At 44.9% G+C, this 17,422-nt stretch overlaps 1 protein-coding gene across 2 annotated transcripts in view; it reads right to left on the reverse strand.

Moving 5' to 3' along the window:
- Positions 1-381: 381 nt before the first annotated feature.
- Positions 382-17,422, reverse strand: part of LOC129855589 (type II inositol 3,4-bisphosphate 4-phosphatase-like) — a 35,192-nt gene continuing 18,151 nt past the window's right edge. For both annotated transcript variants that reach the window (XM_055923414.1, XM_055923415.1), the window contains 2 exons: positions 8,171-8,289; positions 382-522 (listed from right to left, as the gene is read on the reverse strand). In XM_055923414.1, the coding sequence (XP_055779389.1) occupies positions 382-522; positions 8,171-8,289 (260 nt within the window). The remainder of the gene's footprint in view (positions 523-8,170; positions 8,290-17,422) is intronic.

A 17,422-nucleotide genomic window follows, 5' to 3' on the forward strand; every position in this document is an offset into this window, starting at 1 on the left:
CCAGAAGACCCAGACCGACCAACATTCAGAATTCCATGTCTAGAGCTATCCCCATTCTGGGTATGTATTCCCATGGGAAGATCACCAAAGGCCTCGCTCTTGCTTTCAGATCTTCTTTGACCCAGTTCATGCCACACAGACAGAACTCAATGTGAAGGCCTGTGACTTCACTTCAAATGCGTAACAACATGATAGATCACCCATACTTAAGGCCTCCCAATTTCTGTTCTCTACCGCCCTGCAAGTGTTTGCAGCGCAGCCAGATAAACAAAACCACACACAAAAGAAAGACCTTCGGCATGCACAGCAAAGAAAACAACAATTTGAGGCATTGCCCATTCTCCCCCCCACACACTCTCCCCTTACACACCCTCAGCCCCTTCACACACTTAGCGATTTACTTACATTGTCGCGGGCCTTGTCTCTCACATCGTAGACGGTGAGCTTGACTAGCGTCTCTGGGCTGGCAGGGTACTCCGGAGGGAAGGTCACCCCTGTCAGGAACAACGGGTCTCTGCTACCCTGAGAGAGGATGAGAAGGAACATGAGAGAGAGAGCGTGAGAGAGGGAGAAATAATATTACATTTGAAATGTCTTTATTCTTTTGGAACGCTTGTAAGTGTAATGTTTACTGCTAATTATTTATTGTTTATTTCACTTTTGTTTGTTTATTATCTATTTCACTTGCTTTGGCAATGTAAACATATATTTCCCATGCCAATAAAGCACATTAATTGAAATTGAGAAGGAGCGTGTGTGGGTGGGGCGGAGAGGTGGAGAGAGAGAGAGGGGGATGAGTGAGCCAACAGCTGTGCTCAGTCTGCTTCCCTACTGCTCCTGGGTGTTAGCGCAATAAATGGAAGTCTATGGGTAGACTTCTCATAGACTTCCAGTCTTTGCGCTAACGGCAGTTAGCATTGGTTCGCAAAACAACCTGTAATTTCCTTCATACTGGACACAAAGACATACAAATGGTATCCACAAGTTCATCTGACTCTGGGGAAGTAGATAACGGGCCATATTCCCAAAATCCCAAAGTATCCCTTTAACTTAAAACCTCTTTGGGCTATTTTCACATCCGGATGAAAAGCGTGCCCAAAGTAAACTGCCTGCTACTCAGGCCCAGAAGCTAGGATATGCATATTATTAGTAGATGTCGATAGAAAACACTCCGACGTTTCTAAAACTGTTTGAATAATGTCTGTGAGTATAACAGAACTGATTTGGCAGGCGAAACCCCAAGCACAATCCATCCAGGGAAAAATAAATTGAGCTCAATGTGTTTTCCATAAGTTTCTATGGTAAGCCCTTTTTAACAGGAATATGCTTGCAGTTCCAATGGCTTGCACTAGAGGTCAACACTCTTTAGAAATTGGTTGATGTTTTTCTTTTGAGAATGAAGAAGTATTCCTTTCCATGTAATCCATCTGTCACTCAGATGGACTCAAGTCTTTTGTTGCGCACGACCTGGAACGCTCTTCACTTCGTTTTCGTCCGGTATTGAGCACAGTATATCCCGTCTTAAATTTGATTGATTATTTACGTTTTAGGATACCTAAGTTTGGATTAGGAACGTTGTTTGAAATGTTTGGACCAAGTTTACAGGTAACTTATTAGATATTTTGTAGTCATGTTGGTCGATTTGGAACCGGTGTGTTTCTGAATCAAACGCGCCAAATAAATGGACATTTTGGGGATATAAAGAAGGAATTTATCGAACAAAAAGACCATTTGTGATGTTTCTGGGACATTTTGGAGTGCCAACAGAAGAAGATCTTCAAAGGTAAGGCATGAATTATATCGTTATTTCTGACTTTTGTGTCGCACCTGGCTGGTTGAAATGTGATTTGTATGCAAGGTGTTGTCCTCAGATAATCGCATGGTCTGCTTTCGCCATAAAGCCTTTTTGAAATCTGACACGGCCGCTGGATTAACAACAAGTTAAGCTATATTTTTGATCAATCAATCAAATTTATTTTATATAGCCCTTCGTACATCAGCTAATATCTCGAAGTGCTGTACAGAAACCCAGCCTAAAACCCCAAACAGCAAGCAATGCAGGTGTAGAAGCACGGTGGCTAGGAAAAACTCCCTAGAAAGGCCAAAACCTAGGAAGAAACCTAGAGAGGAACCAGGCTATGAGGGGTGGCCAGTCCTCTTCTGGCTGTGCCGGGTGGAGATTATAACAGAACATGGCCAGAACATGGCCAAGATGTATTAAACTTGTGATTTCATGAAAGTTAAATATTTATAGTCATTTAATTTGAATTTGGCGCTCTGCAATTTCACCGGATGTTGTCAAATCGATCCCGCTAAAGGGATTTGATCTCTAAGAAGAGAATGAATAAACCAATTATAATTAACCAATTAACCAATTATATTATTTTGGGGATTTGATCTCTAAGAAGAGAATGAATGAACCAATTATATTAATTTGGGGACAGGTCGAAAAGCATTAAACATTTATGGCAATTTAGCTATCTAGCTTGCACTTGCTAGCTAATTTGTCCTATTTAGCTAGCTGATGTTGCTAGCTAATTCGTCCTGGGATATAAACATGGAGTTGTTATTTTACCTGAAATGCACAAGGTCCTCTACTCCACCAATTAATCCACACATAAAACGGTCAACCAAATCGTTTCTAGTCATCTCTCCTCCTTCCAGGCTTTTTCTTCTCTTGACTTTATATTGCGATTAGCAACTTTCATAAATTAGGTGCATTACCGCCACTGACCTTGTTCGTCTTCAGTCACCCACATGGGTATAACCAATGAGGAGATGGCACGTGGGTACCTGCTTCTATAAACCAATGGGGAGATGGGAGAGGCAGGACTTGCAGTGTGATCTGCATCAGAAATAGAACTGACTTCTATTTTAGCCCTTGGCAACGCAGACGCTCGTTGTCGAGCACGAGCAGTGTGGGTGCAATAATTTAATAATATAGATTTCTAAATTTATTTTGCGACGCGAGCGGTGTAGAATGAATGGCTAAACTTAACCATGAAGTTGTTTTTTGTTTAAAGCCAATCCTCAACTTAACGTTTACAGAGTGAATGCCAAAGAAATGTGGCATTTTAAGGGCTTGGACATCTGATTCTGCAGTGAGACTGTGAGAGCTTGTTGCCATAGAGGGCTGGTACTGTACACAGACACATGGATGCATGACCTCAGCTAGCCTAAACACACAAACACACCCAGGTTTCCACAAGACCCCAAGCACCATAACCCCCCCCATAGGGCCCCGGGCCCGGCCATGGGGAAAGAGAGGCCTATGGAGCCTAATGTGACCTGGTATAATGTCTACCCTGACTGGGTCTGTATATACCCTGGTGTAGTGAAGCTTTGCGTGTTCAAAGCAAACTGGTGTTTACACCAGGGGCTCCCTCTTCCTGTTGCCCTGCCCTGATGGGTGGCTCTGGAACGCAGGCCCCCGGGACAGGCTGGACACACAATCAGTACCCACACACATGGACACACGCGGACACACACGCACACACACAAACAAGCACATGGAGGCATTGTCTCACACACACACACACACTCAGAAAGCATACACTCAGCCCTGGTGCATCCCGTAAACACACTAACGATAATCTGTCGACATGAAAAATGTCTCCACTGTCTCCAGTACTTCATTCCGCCGTAGCAACGGTCGTCGGCTAGGAAAACCCAAATCGCTCAGATTAGTCACCTCAACAAAGGATCGATAGAAGCTTCCAGTCTGTTTACATGTCCCTTTATTGACTACGAGGACATCCTTATCCAAGATGACTAACAACTAACACAGTAAGCCCATTGATACAGTAGGGGAGTACTGGAGGGATGTAGACTGTGGAAGGACCTGTGGTTTCAGATCGGCAGCCAAGACATGAGGCTACCCCAGGACAACCACGTGTTACACACCTCTGCAAACACACACACACACCCCTCACTCCTCAGGAGCCAACCTCTACACAAACCTCTCTCCTCCCTTCTCCTCCCTAGTCTACTAGATGTTTTCATCCCCTGTATTAACACCAAGCAGTGGGAGAGAGAAAACAACACTAATCCATTGGAGAGGACTCTACTCCCATGCTGTCAGTATACAGTGTTGCCCAGTACTGCTACCCAGATACCATGCTACCATTCTACTATACTACTATGCTGCCATGCTTTGAGGGGCATATGGGCATTCTGGAGGAGCACATTCACACACAATCTGGTACAGCGGGCAAAACAAGGGGAAATCAAAGACTCACTGAGTGCTCACATGCATGCACACACACACACACACACACACACACACGCACCTCAAATTCTCTCGACAAGACATTCTGAACTGAATAGGCTTCTTTCATACTTACCAGCATGTTTGGCACCTCCATCTACAGCCAAATTGACACAGCGGTACAAACAGGTAGAGTGGCGTAGCAGCAGTAGTACTTCAGAGAGAAGTAGCTAGACAGTCAGTCAATGGTCCAGCCAGTCAGGCAGTATGTCTACAGCAGTAGTACTTCAGAGAGAAGTAGCTAGACAGTCAGTCAATGGTCCAGCCAGTCAGGCAGTATGTCTACAGCAGTAGTACTTCAGAGAGAAGTAGCGAGACAGTCAGTCAATGGTCCAGCCAGTCAGGCAGTATGTCTACAGCAGTAGTACTTCAGAGAGAAGTAGCTAGACAGTCAGTCAATGGTCCAGCCAGTCAGGCAGTATGTCTACAGCAGTAGTACTTCAGAGAGAAGTAGCTAGACAGTCAGTCAATGGTCCAGCCAGTCAGGCAGTATGTCTACAGCAGTAGTACTTCAGAGAGAAGTAGCTAGATAGTCAGTCAATGGTCCAGCCAGTCAGGCAGTATGTCTACAGCAGTAGGGGAGACAGCTGCATATATAGACAGTGACGCCCCTCTCGGTGCCTTTGGGTTACAGACCTCCAAGGAATGGGCGAGGCACTACACTATTAGAGGGTGTGTGTGTGTGTGTGGAGGGGGAGTATCGTCCCATGGCAGGAGGCACTCTCAGACAGTTGGCTCTCACCCATTCCCTTGACCCCTCATCATATTTACACACACACACACACACACACACACACCTCACTTCACTTCACTAGCATGACATGAAAGGCTTGTTTTATCCTACTGGGCACTTGGCTGGCCCACAGCGTGCCGTCAAATCCTTTTTTTGAGAAGGCCACTCCTGGGCCCTTGGCGGTAATGGCTTTCAGAATAAGATTTTCCCATAGACAAACAGATTACCGTGGGGCCTAAATGTCACCCTCTCTGTCCTGTCGGTCTCCTCTTTGAGGTACAGTATGTAACCCGCACCACTCTGGGTGCTTAGAGATGGTGAGAGGGGATCTCCAATAGCATTTTAGTAGTGTTTACACTTGAGCCCAACATGTCTGATAGAACCGATTAATAGGACCGATTGATAGGACCGATTGATAGGACCGATTGATAGGACCGATTGATAGGACCGATTGCTTTGAAGTCTGTTGATATCTACTGCTTATATTTATATTAGTTTATTTAACTTTATGCCCAAAGTTTCAAACAAAAATAATTCAAACGAAAGGGTCTCTGTCCTATAGGCGTCACACTTCCCCAAGATGGACTATTTATGATAAGGAAACACCTGCTCTGTAAGGCTTCAATAACACCCTGATCACATGAGGGGGGGGGGGGGGCAGGCAGCAGGCCACCAGTCTCCAGTCTGTCTCCAGGCATAGCGGGAGCTGCCAGTCTGGTAAGTCCCAGCTGTTGGACACCAGGGCCTCTGGGAACAACACAAGGCAGCCGGCCTGTCTCCGACATATTCACACTTCATACACAGACATGAGTGTGAGCACACACACACACACACACACACACACACACACACACACACACAGGGCCTTTCCCCTTTTAACCAGAGAGGTCAATGAAGGAACAGCTGCAGCACTGAGGAATGATGGACAGACAGACAGAGCTCAATTAAACAATGTAGTATAGGGACTCCCTATGGCTGGCCACACACACACTCTGTATGGTGTACTGCCAGTTAGTGTTATTGTTGAGTCTCTTACTGTAAAACCATTCCTGATGCTATTTGTTCTTGTCTGTTATCCTTTGAAAATAAATACAAGTTGATCCCCCCAAAAAATCCCTATCAGTGTTCAGTGATACGTAATGAATTAGAGAGTCATTCCAATACGTCGACCAGTCAGATACAGAAGTTACACGGCATCTGGTTCAATATTTACAATACCATGCGACTATAAATCCAGAGACACGTCTACAGTATGATCACAAGAGATCTCCACAGCTACATACATACAGTATCCATACGTACCCTCCTTTTGAGAAGCCGAAAGCAACAGTCCATGTTCTCAGATCCCTCTCCAAAACAAGAGTCACATTACAGCTATGGAATCACACTAGTCCTGCAGCAGTGAGCTTGGCTGAGCCGTACTGTACTGCTAACTGCTGCACCACATCCTGTGTTTTCCACTTGGACCCAGACCTGGACTGAGTGGAGCACGAGGACTCCTTTTATTTTCTATGGAGTTTCTACAGTCAGAGACGAAGGGACCGTCTTGAAAACAGTCAATTTTCCTGCTGCTTAATCAGCTAGATAAGAGAGAGATAAACCCCTTCTTTGTGTTCTCTCACGAGTGAATGATTTGTTGAGGTGTGTGTGTGTGTGTGTGTGTGTGTGTGTGTGTGTGTGTGTGTGTGTGTGTGTGTGTGTGTGTGTGTGTGTGTGTGTGTTCTAGGTGGGTATTCCAGCCCGGGACAGATGTTGCCGCCCCGAAAACACTTGTTCTCTTGTTGCCATGGTAATGACACTCCAGCTCTGAGGGCAATAAAAGAGGCATGCCAGAGGTCGGAGGGCACAGACACTTCCGTGAGACTGTATGGAGCACAGAGACTCAACACACACACACACACACACACACACACACACACACACACAGCGGGCACACGCAGACAGTCTGCTACTGCAGTTGACTGACTCTGCTAGTCAGATTGAGACAGATAGAGGGCTCTAACCACAAATCAGAGAGAAAGACAGAGAGATAACATGTTTCCCATGCCAATAAAGCCCTTGAATTGAGACAGAGAGAGAGGGAGAGAGAGAGAGGGGGAGGGAGAGAGGGAGGGAGGGAGAGGGAGGGAGGGAGGGGAGGGAGGAGAGGGAGGGAGAGGGAGGGAGAGGGAGGGAGAGGGAGGGAGAGGGAGGGAGAGGGAGGGAGGGGAGGGAGAGGGAGGGAGAGGGAGGGAGGGAGAGGGAGCAAAAGAGAGCAAGCAAATGAGAGAGAGAAAGGCTGACTACACCGCTCACGTCGCAAAATAAATGTAGAACTCTATATTATTAAATTATTGCACCCACACTGCTCGTGCTCGCCAATGAGCGTCTGCGTTGCCAAGGGCTAAAATAGAAGTCAGTTCTATTTCTGATGCAGATCGCACTGCAAGTCCTGCCTCTCCCATCTCCTCATTGGTTTATAGAAGCAGGTACCCACGTGCCATCTCCTCATTGGTTATACCCATGTGGGTGACTGAAGACGAACAAGGTCAGTGGCGGTAATGCACCTAATTTATGAAAATTGCTAATCGCAATATAAAGTCAAGAGAAGAAAAAGCCTGGAAGGAGGAGAGATGACTAGAAACGATTTGGTTGACCGTTTTATGTGTGGATTAATTGGTGGAGTAGAGGACCTTGTGCATTTCAGGTAAAATAACAACAATGTTTATATCCCAGGATGAATTAGCTAGCAACATCAGCTAGCTAAATAGGACAAATTAGCTAGCAAGTGCAAGCTAGATAGCTAAATTGCCATATGTGTTTAATGCTTTTCAACCTGTCCCCAAATTAAAATAATTGGTTCAGAGTTTGTTTTGATATTTTAACCTCCGTGTCGTGATCACATTTTGTGTGGGGGGACAAAATACATTTATGCACGATGGCGCACGCACGCACCCGGTTTGGGTTCCATGTTAACCACAACAGCAATAGCAACTTAGACCCAGTGAACCAGAGCAACCCTTTAATAATAAAAATAACAAACACTGGCAGAGAAAGGGAGTGAGATAGCAAAAGAGTGTGTGTGAGAGAAAGAGAGAGTAAGAAGGAGGGGAGGTAGCTGCATTAAGTGGCTTGTGAAAGGGTGTGTGTGTATGTGTCAGTGCATATGCGTGTGTGTGTGTGTGCTTTACCTCTACTATCTCTGTGCAGGCGTGGGAGACCAGGTATTGTTCCCGGGGGTCGATGACAGCAACCTGGACTAGAGCATTGGGCTTCCTGTCTCTGCCAGAGCCAATCAGATCCCTGCACTCTGGAGAAGGGGAGGACACACACACACAGAGATAGAGAGAAAGAGTGGGGAAGGAGAGAGAAAGATGGAGCAGAGAGAGAGAGTTGATGAAAGGGGGAGGGCAGAGAGAGCGGACAGTCAGTATAGTACATTCCCTGAGTAAAACCCCAACATCAAACAACACAAGTTTGAATAGAAAGGTCAAAAGGGAAAGGGGAAGGGTGACCCCACCATTCCCGAGGCATGAGGTGAGTGGTGGAAGGATAAAAAAAACAATTTCTCAGCGAAGAATCCTCACTGTACAGGAAATGGGAAGTCATATGTCCTTAGTTCTGGAAAGCAGCTTGTCTCCTGAGACCCAGTCGTCAAACTAACATGGCTGCCAGTCAAAGTCTTCTCTCTTCCTTCTTCCCTCAGCTGAGTGAGTGTGCTGAGGACTGTCCGTTTTATTAGGATTTAATGTTTGTCAGTGAAACCCCTGGTAAGGCGCTAGTTCCTCCAGGTTTCCTGTTTGACAGGAAGAATGGGACGAGGGGAGGCGAGGGGACGAGGGGAGGCTAGGCCATCATAGGAAACCAACACTTCCTGTCCAGGAATGGTCACTCCCTCCCTGGCTCAGTATGAGGCTGTGGTCACCAGTATTTACTGTAAAGTGATATTGGACGATACATGTCGATATTGAAGTAACCACAAAGAGCCATATGCTGTCACTGAATGGTTGAATATCTGACTACAGTGCTCTAGGACTACTAGACAGGGTGTAATATCTGACTACAGTGCTCTAGGACTACTAGACAAGGTGTAATATCTGACTACAGGGCTCTAGGACTACTAGACAGGGTGTAATATCTGACTACAGGGCTCTAGGACTACTAGACAAGGTGTAATATCTGACTACAGGGCTCTAGGACTACTAGACAGGGTGTAATATCTGACTACAGTGCTCTATGACTACTAGACAGGGTGGAATATCTGACTTGTGCTCTAGGACTACTAGACAGGGTGTAATATCTGACTTGTGCTCTAGGACTACTAGACAGGGTGGAATATCTGATTACAGTGCTATAGGACTACTAGACAAGGTGAAATATCTGACTACAGGGCTCTATGACTACTAGACAGGGTGGAATACCTGACTACATTCCTCTAGGACTACTAGACAGGGTGGAATATCTGACTACAGTGCTCTATGACTACTAGACAGGGTGGAATATCTGACTACAGGGCTCTAGGACTACTAGACAGGGTGTAATATCTGACTACAGGGCTCTAGGACTACTAGACAGGGTGTAATATCTGACTACAGTGCTCTATGACTACTAGACAGGGTGGAATATCTGACTTGTGCTCTATGACTACTAGACAGGGTGGAATATCTGACTACAGGGCTCTAGGACTACTAGACAAGGTGTAATATCTGACTACAGGGCTCTAGGACTACTAGACAGGGTGTAATATCTGACTACAGGGCTCTAGGACTACTAGACAAGGTGTAATATCTGACTACAGGGCTCTAGGACTACTAGACAGGGTGTAATATCTGACTACAGTGCTCTATGACTACTAGACAGGGTGGAATATCTGACTTGTGCTCTAGGACTACTAGACAGGGTGGAATATCTGACTACAGCGCTCTAGGACTACTAGACAGGGTGGAATATCTGACTACAGTGCTCTAGGACTACTAGACAAGGTGTAATATCTGAATACAGGGCTCTATGACTACTAGACATGGTGTAATATCTGACTACAGTGCTCTAGGACTACTAGACATGGTGTAATATCTGAATACAGGGCTCTATGACTACTAGACAAGGTGTAATATCTGACTACTAGACAGGGTGGAATATCTGACATGTGCTCTAGGACTACTAGACAGGGTGGAATATCTGACTACAGTGCTCTATGACTACTAGACAGGGTGTAATATCTGACTACAGTGCTCTAGGACTACTAGACAGGGTGGAATATCTGACTACAGTGCTCTAGGACTACTAGACAAGGTGTAATATCTGACTACAGGGCTCTAGGACTACTAGACAAGGTGTAATATCTGACTACAGGGCTCTAGGACTACTAGACAGGGTGTAATCTGACTACAGGGCTCTAGGACTACTAGACAAGGTGTAATATCTGACTACAGGGCTCTAGGACTACTAGACAGGGTGTAATATCTGACTACAGTGCTCTATGACTACTAGACAGGGTGGAATATCTGACTTGTGCTCTAGGACTACTAGACAGGGTGGAATATCTGACTACAGCGCTCTAGGACTACTAGACAGGGTGGAATATCTGACTACAGTGCTCTAGGACTACTAGACACGGTGTAATATCTGACTACAGTGCTCTAGGACTACTAGACAAGGTGTAATATCTGAATACAGGGCTCTATGACTACTAGACATGGTGTAATATCTGACTACAGTGCTCTAGGACTACTAGACATGGTGTAATATCTGAATACAGGGCTCTATGACTACTAGACAAGGTGTAATATCTGACTACTAGACAGGGTGGAATATCTGACATGTGCTCTAGGACTACTAGACAGGGTGGAATATCTGACTACAGTGCTCTATGACTACTAGACAGGGTGTAATATCTGACTACAGTGCTCTAGGACTACTAGACAGGGTGTAATATCTGACTTGTGCTCTAGGACTACTAGACAGGGTGGAATATCTGATTACAGTGCTCTAGGACTACTAGACAGGGTGGAATATCTGACTACAGTGCTCTATGACTACTAGACAGGGTGGAATATCTGACTACAGGGCTCTAGGACTACTAGACAAGGTGTAATATCTGACTACAGGGCTCTAGGACTACTAGACAGGGTGTAATATCTGACTACAGGGCTCTAGGACTACTAGACAAGGTGTAATATCTGACTACAGGGCTCTAGGACTACTAGACAGGGTGTAATATCTGACTACAGTGCTCTAGGACTACTAGACAGGGTGTAATATCTGACTACAGTGCTCTAGGACTACTAGACAAGGTGTAATATCTGAATACTAGACAGGGTGGAATATCTGACTTGTGCTCTAGGACTACTAGACAGGGTGGAATATCTGACTACAGTGCTCTAGGACTACTAGACAGGGTGGAATATCTGACTACAGTGCTCTAGGACTACTAGACAGGGTGGAATATCTGACTACAGTGCTCTAGGACTACTAGACAGGGTGGAATATCTGACTACAGTGCTCTAGGACTACTAGACAGGGTGGAATATCTGACTACAGTGCTCTATGACTACTAGACATGGTGTAATATCTGACTACAGTGCTCTATGACTACTAGACAGGGTGTAATATCTGACTACAGCGCTCTATGACTACTAGACAGGGTGTAATATCTGACTACAGTACTCTGACTACTAGACAGGGTGGAATATCTGACTACGGCGCTCTAGGACTACTAGACAGGGTGGAATATCTGACTACAGCGCTCTAGGACTACTAGACAGGGTGTAATATCTGACTACAGTACTCTGACTACTAGACAGGGTGGAATATCTGACTACGGTGCTCTAGGACTACTAGACAGGGTGGAATATCTGACTACAGCGCTCTAGGACTACTAGACAGGGTGTAATATCTGACTACAGTACTCTGACTACTAGACAGGGTGGAATATCTGACTACGGTGCTCTAGGACTACTAGACAGGGTGGAATATCTGACTACAGCGCTCTAGGACTACTAGACAGGGTGTAATATCTGACTACAGTACTCTGACTACTAGACAGGGTGGAATATCTGACTACGGTGCTCTAGGACTACTAGACAGGGTGGAATATCTGACTACAGCGCTCTAGGACTACTAGACAGGGTGTAATATCTGACTACAGTGCTCTAGGACTACTAGACAGGGTGGAATATCTGACTACAGTGCTCTAGGACTACTAGACATGGTGTAATATCTGACTACAGCGCTCTAGGACTACTAGACAGGGTGTAATATCTGACTACAGTGCTCTAGGACTACTAGACAGGGTGGAATATCTGACTACTAGACAGGGTGGAATATCTGACTTGTGCTCTAGGACTACTAGACAGGGTGGAATATCTGACTACGGTGCTCTAGGACTACTAGACAGGGTGGAATATCTGACTACGGTGCTCTAGGACTACTAGACAGGGTGGAATATCTGACTACGGTGCTCTAGGACTACTAGACAGGGTGGAATATCTGACTACAGTACTCTAGGACTACTAGACAGGGTGGAATATCTGACTACAGTGCTCTGACTACTAGACAGGGTGGAATATCTGACTACGGTGCTCTATGACTACAGGGTGAGACATCTGAATCAGGACATTGGACCATGTCCAAATGGTGCACTTTATCCAACTAGCAACATTCTGGCAGACAAACAAGAATTGATCCGCTCTGCAAATGCGTTGTCACTATAGCACATTATGTAGCGAAATCGTAACCCCGAGTAACTCAATAGAACAACAATCCAGAAAAGCTGCAAAATATGACAGAAGGTTGTTCTTTTTATGTGTAATTCCCCCTCGGAGGGTCGATTTGACAGAATAAGCGACTGTACGGGTACAGAAAATAAAAAGGTTACAACAAGGGAGAATTGAAGAAGAGTCCAGAGGAAGCTACAGAGTTAGCCCAGGAGTTAAAAGAGGAATGGTGCTAAGGCATAAAACACTATCTTTGCTGTAAAGACCTTTGCTTCCTTGATGTACTGGAGTCTCAGTGAACTGATCCATCTAGCATTCTCTGACTTTGGAGGATAAGAGTGCGAGATACGGGGCTATGCACTGGGACACACACCAAGACAACGGGTTCACTCTGTAGAATGGAATCCCTTCCTTAGTTGAGTTATACCATACTGCAAGATGTAGATGTACAGTTGAATGCACGCACAAACATGCACGGACACACACATATGCATACATTCAAGCACTTACGACTCACACAAAAACATTTTTTGTTGGCCTTATGTAAATTGCAGCCAGTACCAGCCATTTTCCTACATACAGCATTAGAATGCTGATTGACTTGTCAAGGTGAGAGTAGTCACCTTCACTTGTTTACAAACAAACACAAACAACGTCGAGATTCAAGTGGTTTTGTCATAAATAAAACAGGGTTTTAGTATTTAGCCGAGCCGCTCTGCTGAGAAATGGGGTGTCAGAGCAACGGAACACTGTTCTGCTTGAAGCATTCACATTGTTGGAAGTGCAACGCATCCTTTAATATAACACACGGTCTAACTCACAGTGAAATATCAACAGGGTCTCATTTAGGGACGCACGATATATCGGTATCGGACGATATTAGCTAAAAATGCCAACATCGCTATCGGCCCAATGTCTAGTTTAAAACCGATGTCAAAGCTGATGTGCAAACCTATATAACGTAGGTACATGACGTACTGACGCCACGTAAAACACAGCATTCCTAACCTTGCCCACAATGTCTGCTATGTGGATCGAGCAGTCAACAAGTCGAGCAGTCATTTGAAAGAATAAGAACATTTAAACGAGACAACTCAAAGGCGAAATCCATGAACGCCAAGATAATGGAATTCATTGCCCCTGACAATCAACCGTTCTCTGTCGTGGGCGATGTTGGCTTTCGCGACTAGTCGAGCACCGGTACACACTACCAAGTGCGCTCTTTTTCAGATGTTGCCTTACAGGAGTTACTCCGTAATAGCTTCACTGCTATTAGCGTCACGACATACTATGGAACGCCGTTTGGGCCTTTGCGTGTCAAAAAAGATAAACGTCAAATAACACTTTGACAAGTTAAATTAGCTTTTAATTTGACACGTCAAATAACAGTTCTATTATAGAATATTGTGTGTTCTGAATTTACACGTGCAAGCTAAGCGACACCACTACTATCTGTAGCGCTGTCAAAGCTGTACAAAAAACTATGCAAACAAGCAAACACCGGCCACGAACCATGTGTTTACAATACCGCCTTGGTAATAAAGCATTATTTGTTTGACTTCTGTGGTAGCTAGCTAGCTTTAGCTTGGTACCTAGCTAGCACAAATACAACCAGCCTGAAAACAATGACCAGTAGAAACTGCAGTCATTTTCATTATTCTTAGCAATGATTTCGGGAATCCTTGTGAGTAAGTATTAGTTAGGTAGCCACTTGTTGTTCGCCTATTGAAATTGAACTTCAGCTCATGAAAAATAAATAGTTAGCCAGCTACTTAACCCTGTTTCCCAAAGCTAAGGTTATAAGCAGCAAGCTAGCTTCATCTGTCTAGTGAAGCTCGACTGGACCGGGTTATGTGTTTTGAAACTAGCCACAATAAGGATTAGGCCCAATAGTAGAAGTAGCAGTTTGCCTTCAAAATAAAAGTACCTTTTTGAAAGTGATGCAGAAGGTTACAATTGGTGGAATCATGCCATATTTAGACTAGATAACGTTAAACAAGGTTGGAATGTGAAGCAATGAAATGGGGTATCAGTCTACTCAGTGACACCCACAGAACATTGGGCATTGTGTCAAGAAGCAGTGCGGCTTGGTTGGGTTGTGTTTCGGAGGACGCACGGCTCTCGGCCTTCGCCTCTCCCGAGTCCTATGAGAGTTGCAGAGATGAGACAAAACTGTAACTACCAATTGGAAAACACAAAATTGGGGGAGAAGAAAGGGGTAGGAAAAAAAGAATGATTTATCATTCAATTGATAACCCCATTCAAACAGTGTGAAATCAGAAATAAGCCTAAATCACACAATTTAATTCCATTTCCTCTTTAGGTTGTTGGTGTCTCTTTGCCCAGTCAGTGAAATGGACACAAATATTTCCTGAAGGCTTTTTATTAGATCAAAAGAGTGGATGGAATAGCAGCCTGCTGTATGGAACTTACTCTAGGTACAACACTCTAGGCACCATGATACTCTCAAAGAGCCTCTTCTCTAAGACACAAATGGTGTCCAAATGGAGAGAGAGAGGGAGAAAGCGAGAAAAAAAAAATAGACAGCCAGGAGAGAGTGAGAGAGAGGGAGAACAGGTCGAGAGCAAAATAGTAGAGAGAGAGCGAGAGACAGAGGGAGAACAGGTCGAGAGACATAAGGTAAGGAGAGTTAGAGAGAGATAATGGGAACAGAGGAATAGAAGGAGAGAAGGATTAGGTGAAGTGATAGAAGGCAAGAAAGAGAGGGAGCTGGTGAGTCATGAAAATACTAAGAGGAGGTCTGACCACCACAGATGTAATGCAGCCCGTTAGGCTAATTGGCTGGCTCGATCTGGATTAAAGTCCTTCAGCATTAAAGCAAATGACTTTCTGCTCCGATGCAATGGCTACAATCATCGCTAATTTATCATCCTAAAATAGCCAAGACTTTTATCTGAAAAGATGGTGTTTTTCTGTGACTCCCTGGGGTTTGGGGTGAGTAAATTGTATGGTTGTAAAGTGAAATAATAACTTAGCTTTTAGTCTGATCATTATTTGAATGATGAACAACCTTTCAAATTTACTGTCAACGGCATTATCATTTTAAATGATGTTGACCTTTGGCAGACAGACAGACAGACAGACAGACAAGTGTACAGATAACAGTTGATTTTTACATTCCATTATGAGTATCCTCCTCTACACTGGCAGTGGCATGTAGACAGACACAACAACAAGGCAGCAGTCATGGGGCACTACGAAGGCAGAAGTGAGTTAAAGGAGCCAGTTAAATAGATGGATTGAACCACAGTTTGAGACAGGGCCGTGTGACTAACAGTCCTTGTGGATCCGTAGTGACATAGTGACTGTCGTTGAGGTAACAGACAGTGTGACATATGGTATGGAGTGACAGGGACAACACATCCTCTTAGTAATGTTGTCACCAGACTGGAGCAGACAGTCAACGTTCCGGTATTGGATTCCCCTGGGCTAATACATTTCCTTCATCGCCGAGGGCTAGAAACAGCATGAAGTGTGAGTGTGTGTGTGTGTGTGTGTGTTTGTATGCGTGCTTGCAAGCAAGTGTGTGTGTCAGCCCACAAAAAATCATCATAGATTAGCCTTTCGACCTTGGTTGCTCCAGGAGGCCACAAAGCATCTGCCATCAGGGTTAGTTTCTAAAACACAATATAAAAACTACTGTTCCAGAATGTGTATCCATCTAAATCAGAGCTATAGGGAGATGCCTCCACAATGTCTAACCTGTTATGATGGAGGAAAGGCTGCAGGGCCAGGCAGAACAAAACAACACAGCCAACCACGATGTGGTGCTATCTCTCTGGTGCTATTCCATCAGATTGATTCTACATTGTGACGTTCACCTGTTCTTCCACCAACAAGCCAGATCTTAATATTAGATATGTTGGAGTTACATTAAAGAGCTGGAGCCACACAGGGCTGAAGAGAGCAGCGGTAGAACGGATGAGGAAGAAGAACAGACATGCACGCAGTCGCGCACAGAAACACACACACAGAAACACACACACACACTTCTATTTTCCCAGGGGCCATAGAAGATCCGCTCCCTCTGTTCCTCAACTTTACCATCAGTTTCATCATTTCTCTCTCTCTTTTTTTCTTGCTTCCTCTCTCTTGCTCCATGTCTCTCTCTTTCTCCATCTCTCCCACAATCCTAGTAACACATCCAATTGTCAAAGACTCCAGCCACCCAAGTCATAGACGGTTCTCTCTGATACGGCACGACAAGCGGTACCGGAGCGCCAAGTCAAGGTCCAAGAGGCTTCTAAACAGCTTCTACCCCCAAGCCATAAGACTCCTGAACATCTAGTCAAAAGGCTACCCAGACTATTTGCATTGCCCCCCCCCTCCCTCTTCACACCACTGTAGTGCGAATGGCCCAGTACATCACTGGGGCCAAGCTTCCTGCCCTCCAGGACCTCTATACCAGGCGGTGTCAGAGGAAGGCCCTAAAGATTGTCAAAGATTTGCACCCCCCCCCCCCCCCCCCTCTTTTACACCGCTGCGACTCTCTTTTATCATCTATGCATAGTCACTTTAATAACTCTACCTACATGTACATATTACCTCAACTAACCGGTGCCCCTGCACATTGACTCTGTATCGGTACCCCCCCTGTATACAGTCTCACTATTGTTATTTTACTGCTGCTCTTTAATTACTTGTTACTTTTAATTCTTATCCATATTTTTTTAACTGCATTGTTGAATTGGGGCTCGTAGGTAAGTA

The sequence above is a fragment of the Salvelinus fontinalis genome, chromosome 5 (assembly GCF_029448725.1).
Source record: "Salvelinus fontinalis isolate EN_2023a chromosome 5, ASM2944872v1, whole genome shotgun sequence".
NCBI lineage: Eukaryota > Metazoa > Chordata > Actinopteri > Salmoniformes > Salmonidae > Salvelinus > Salvelinus fontinalis.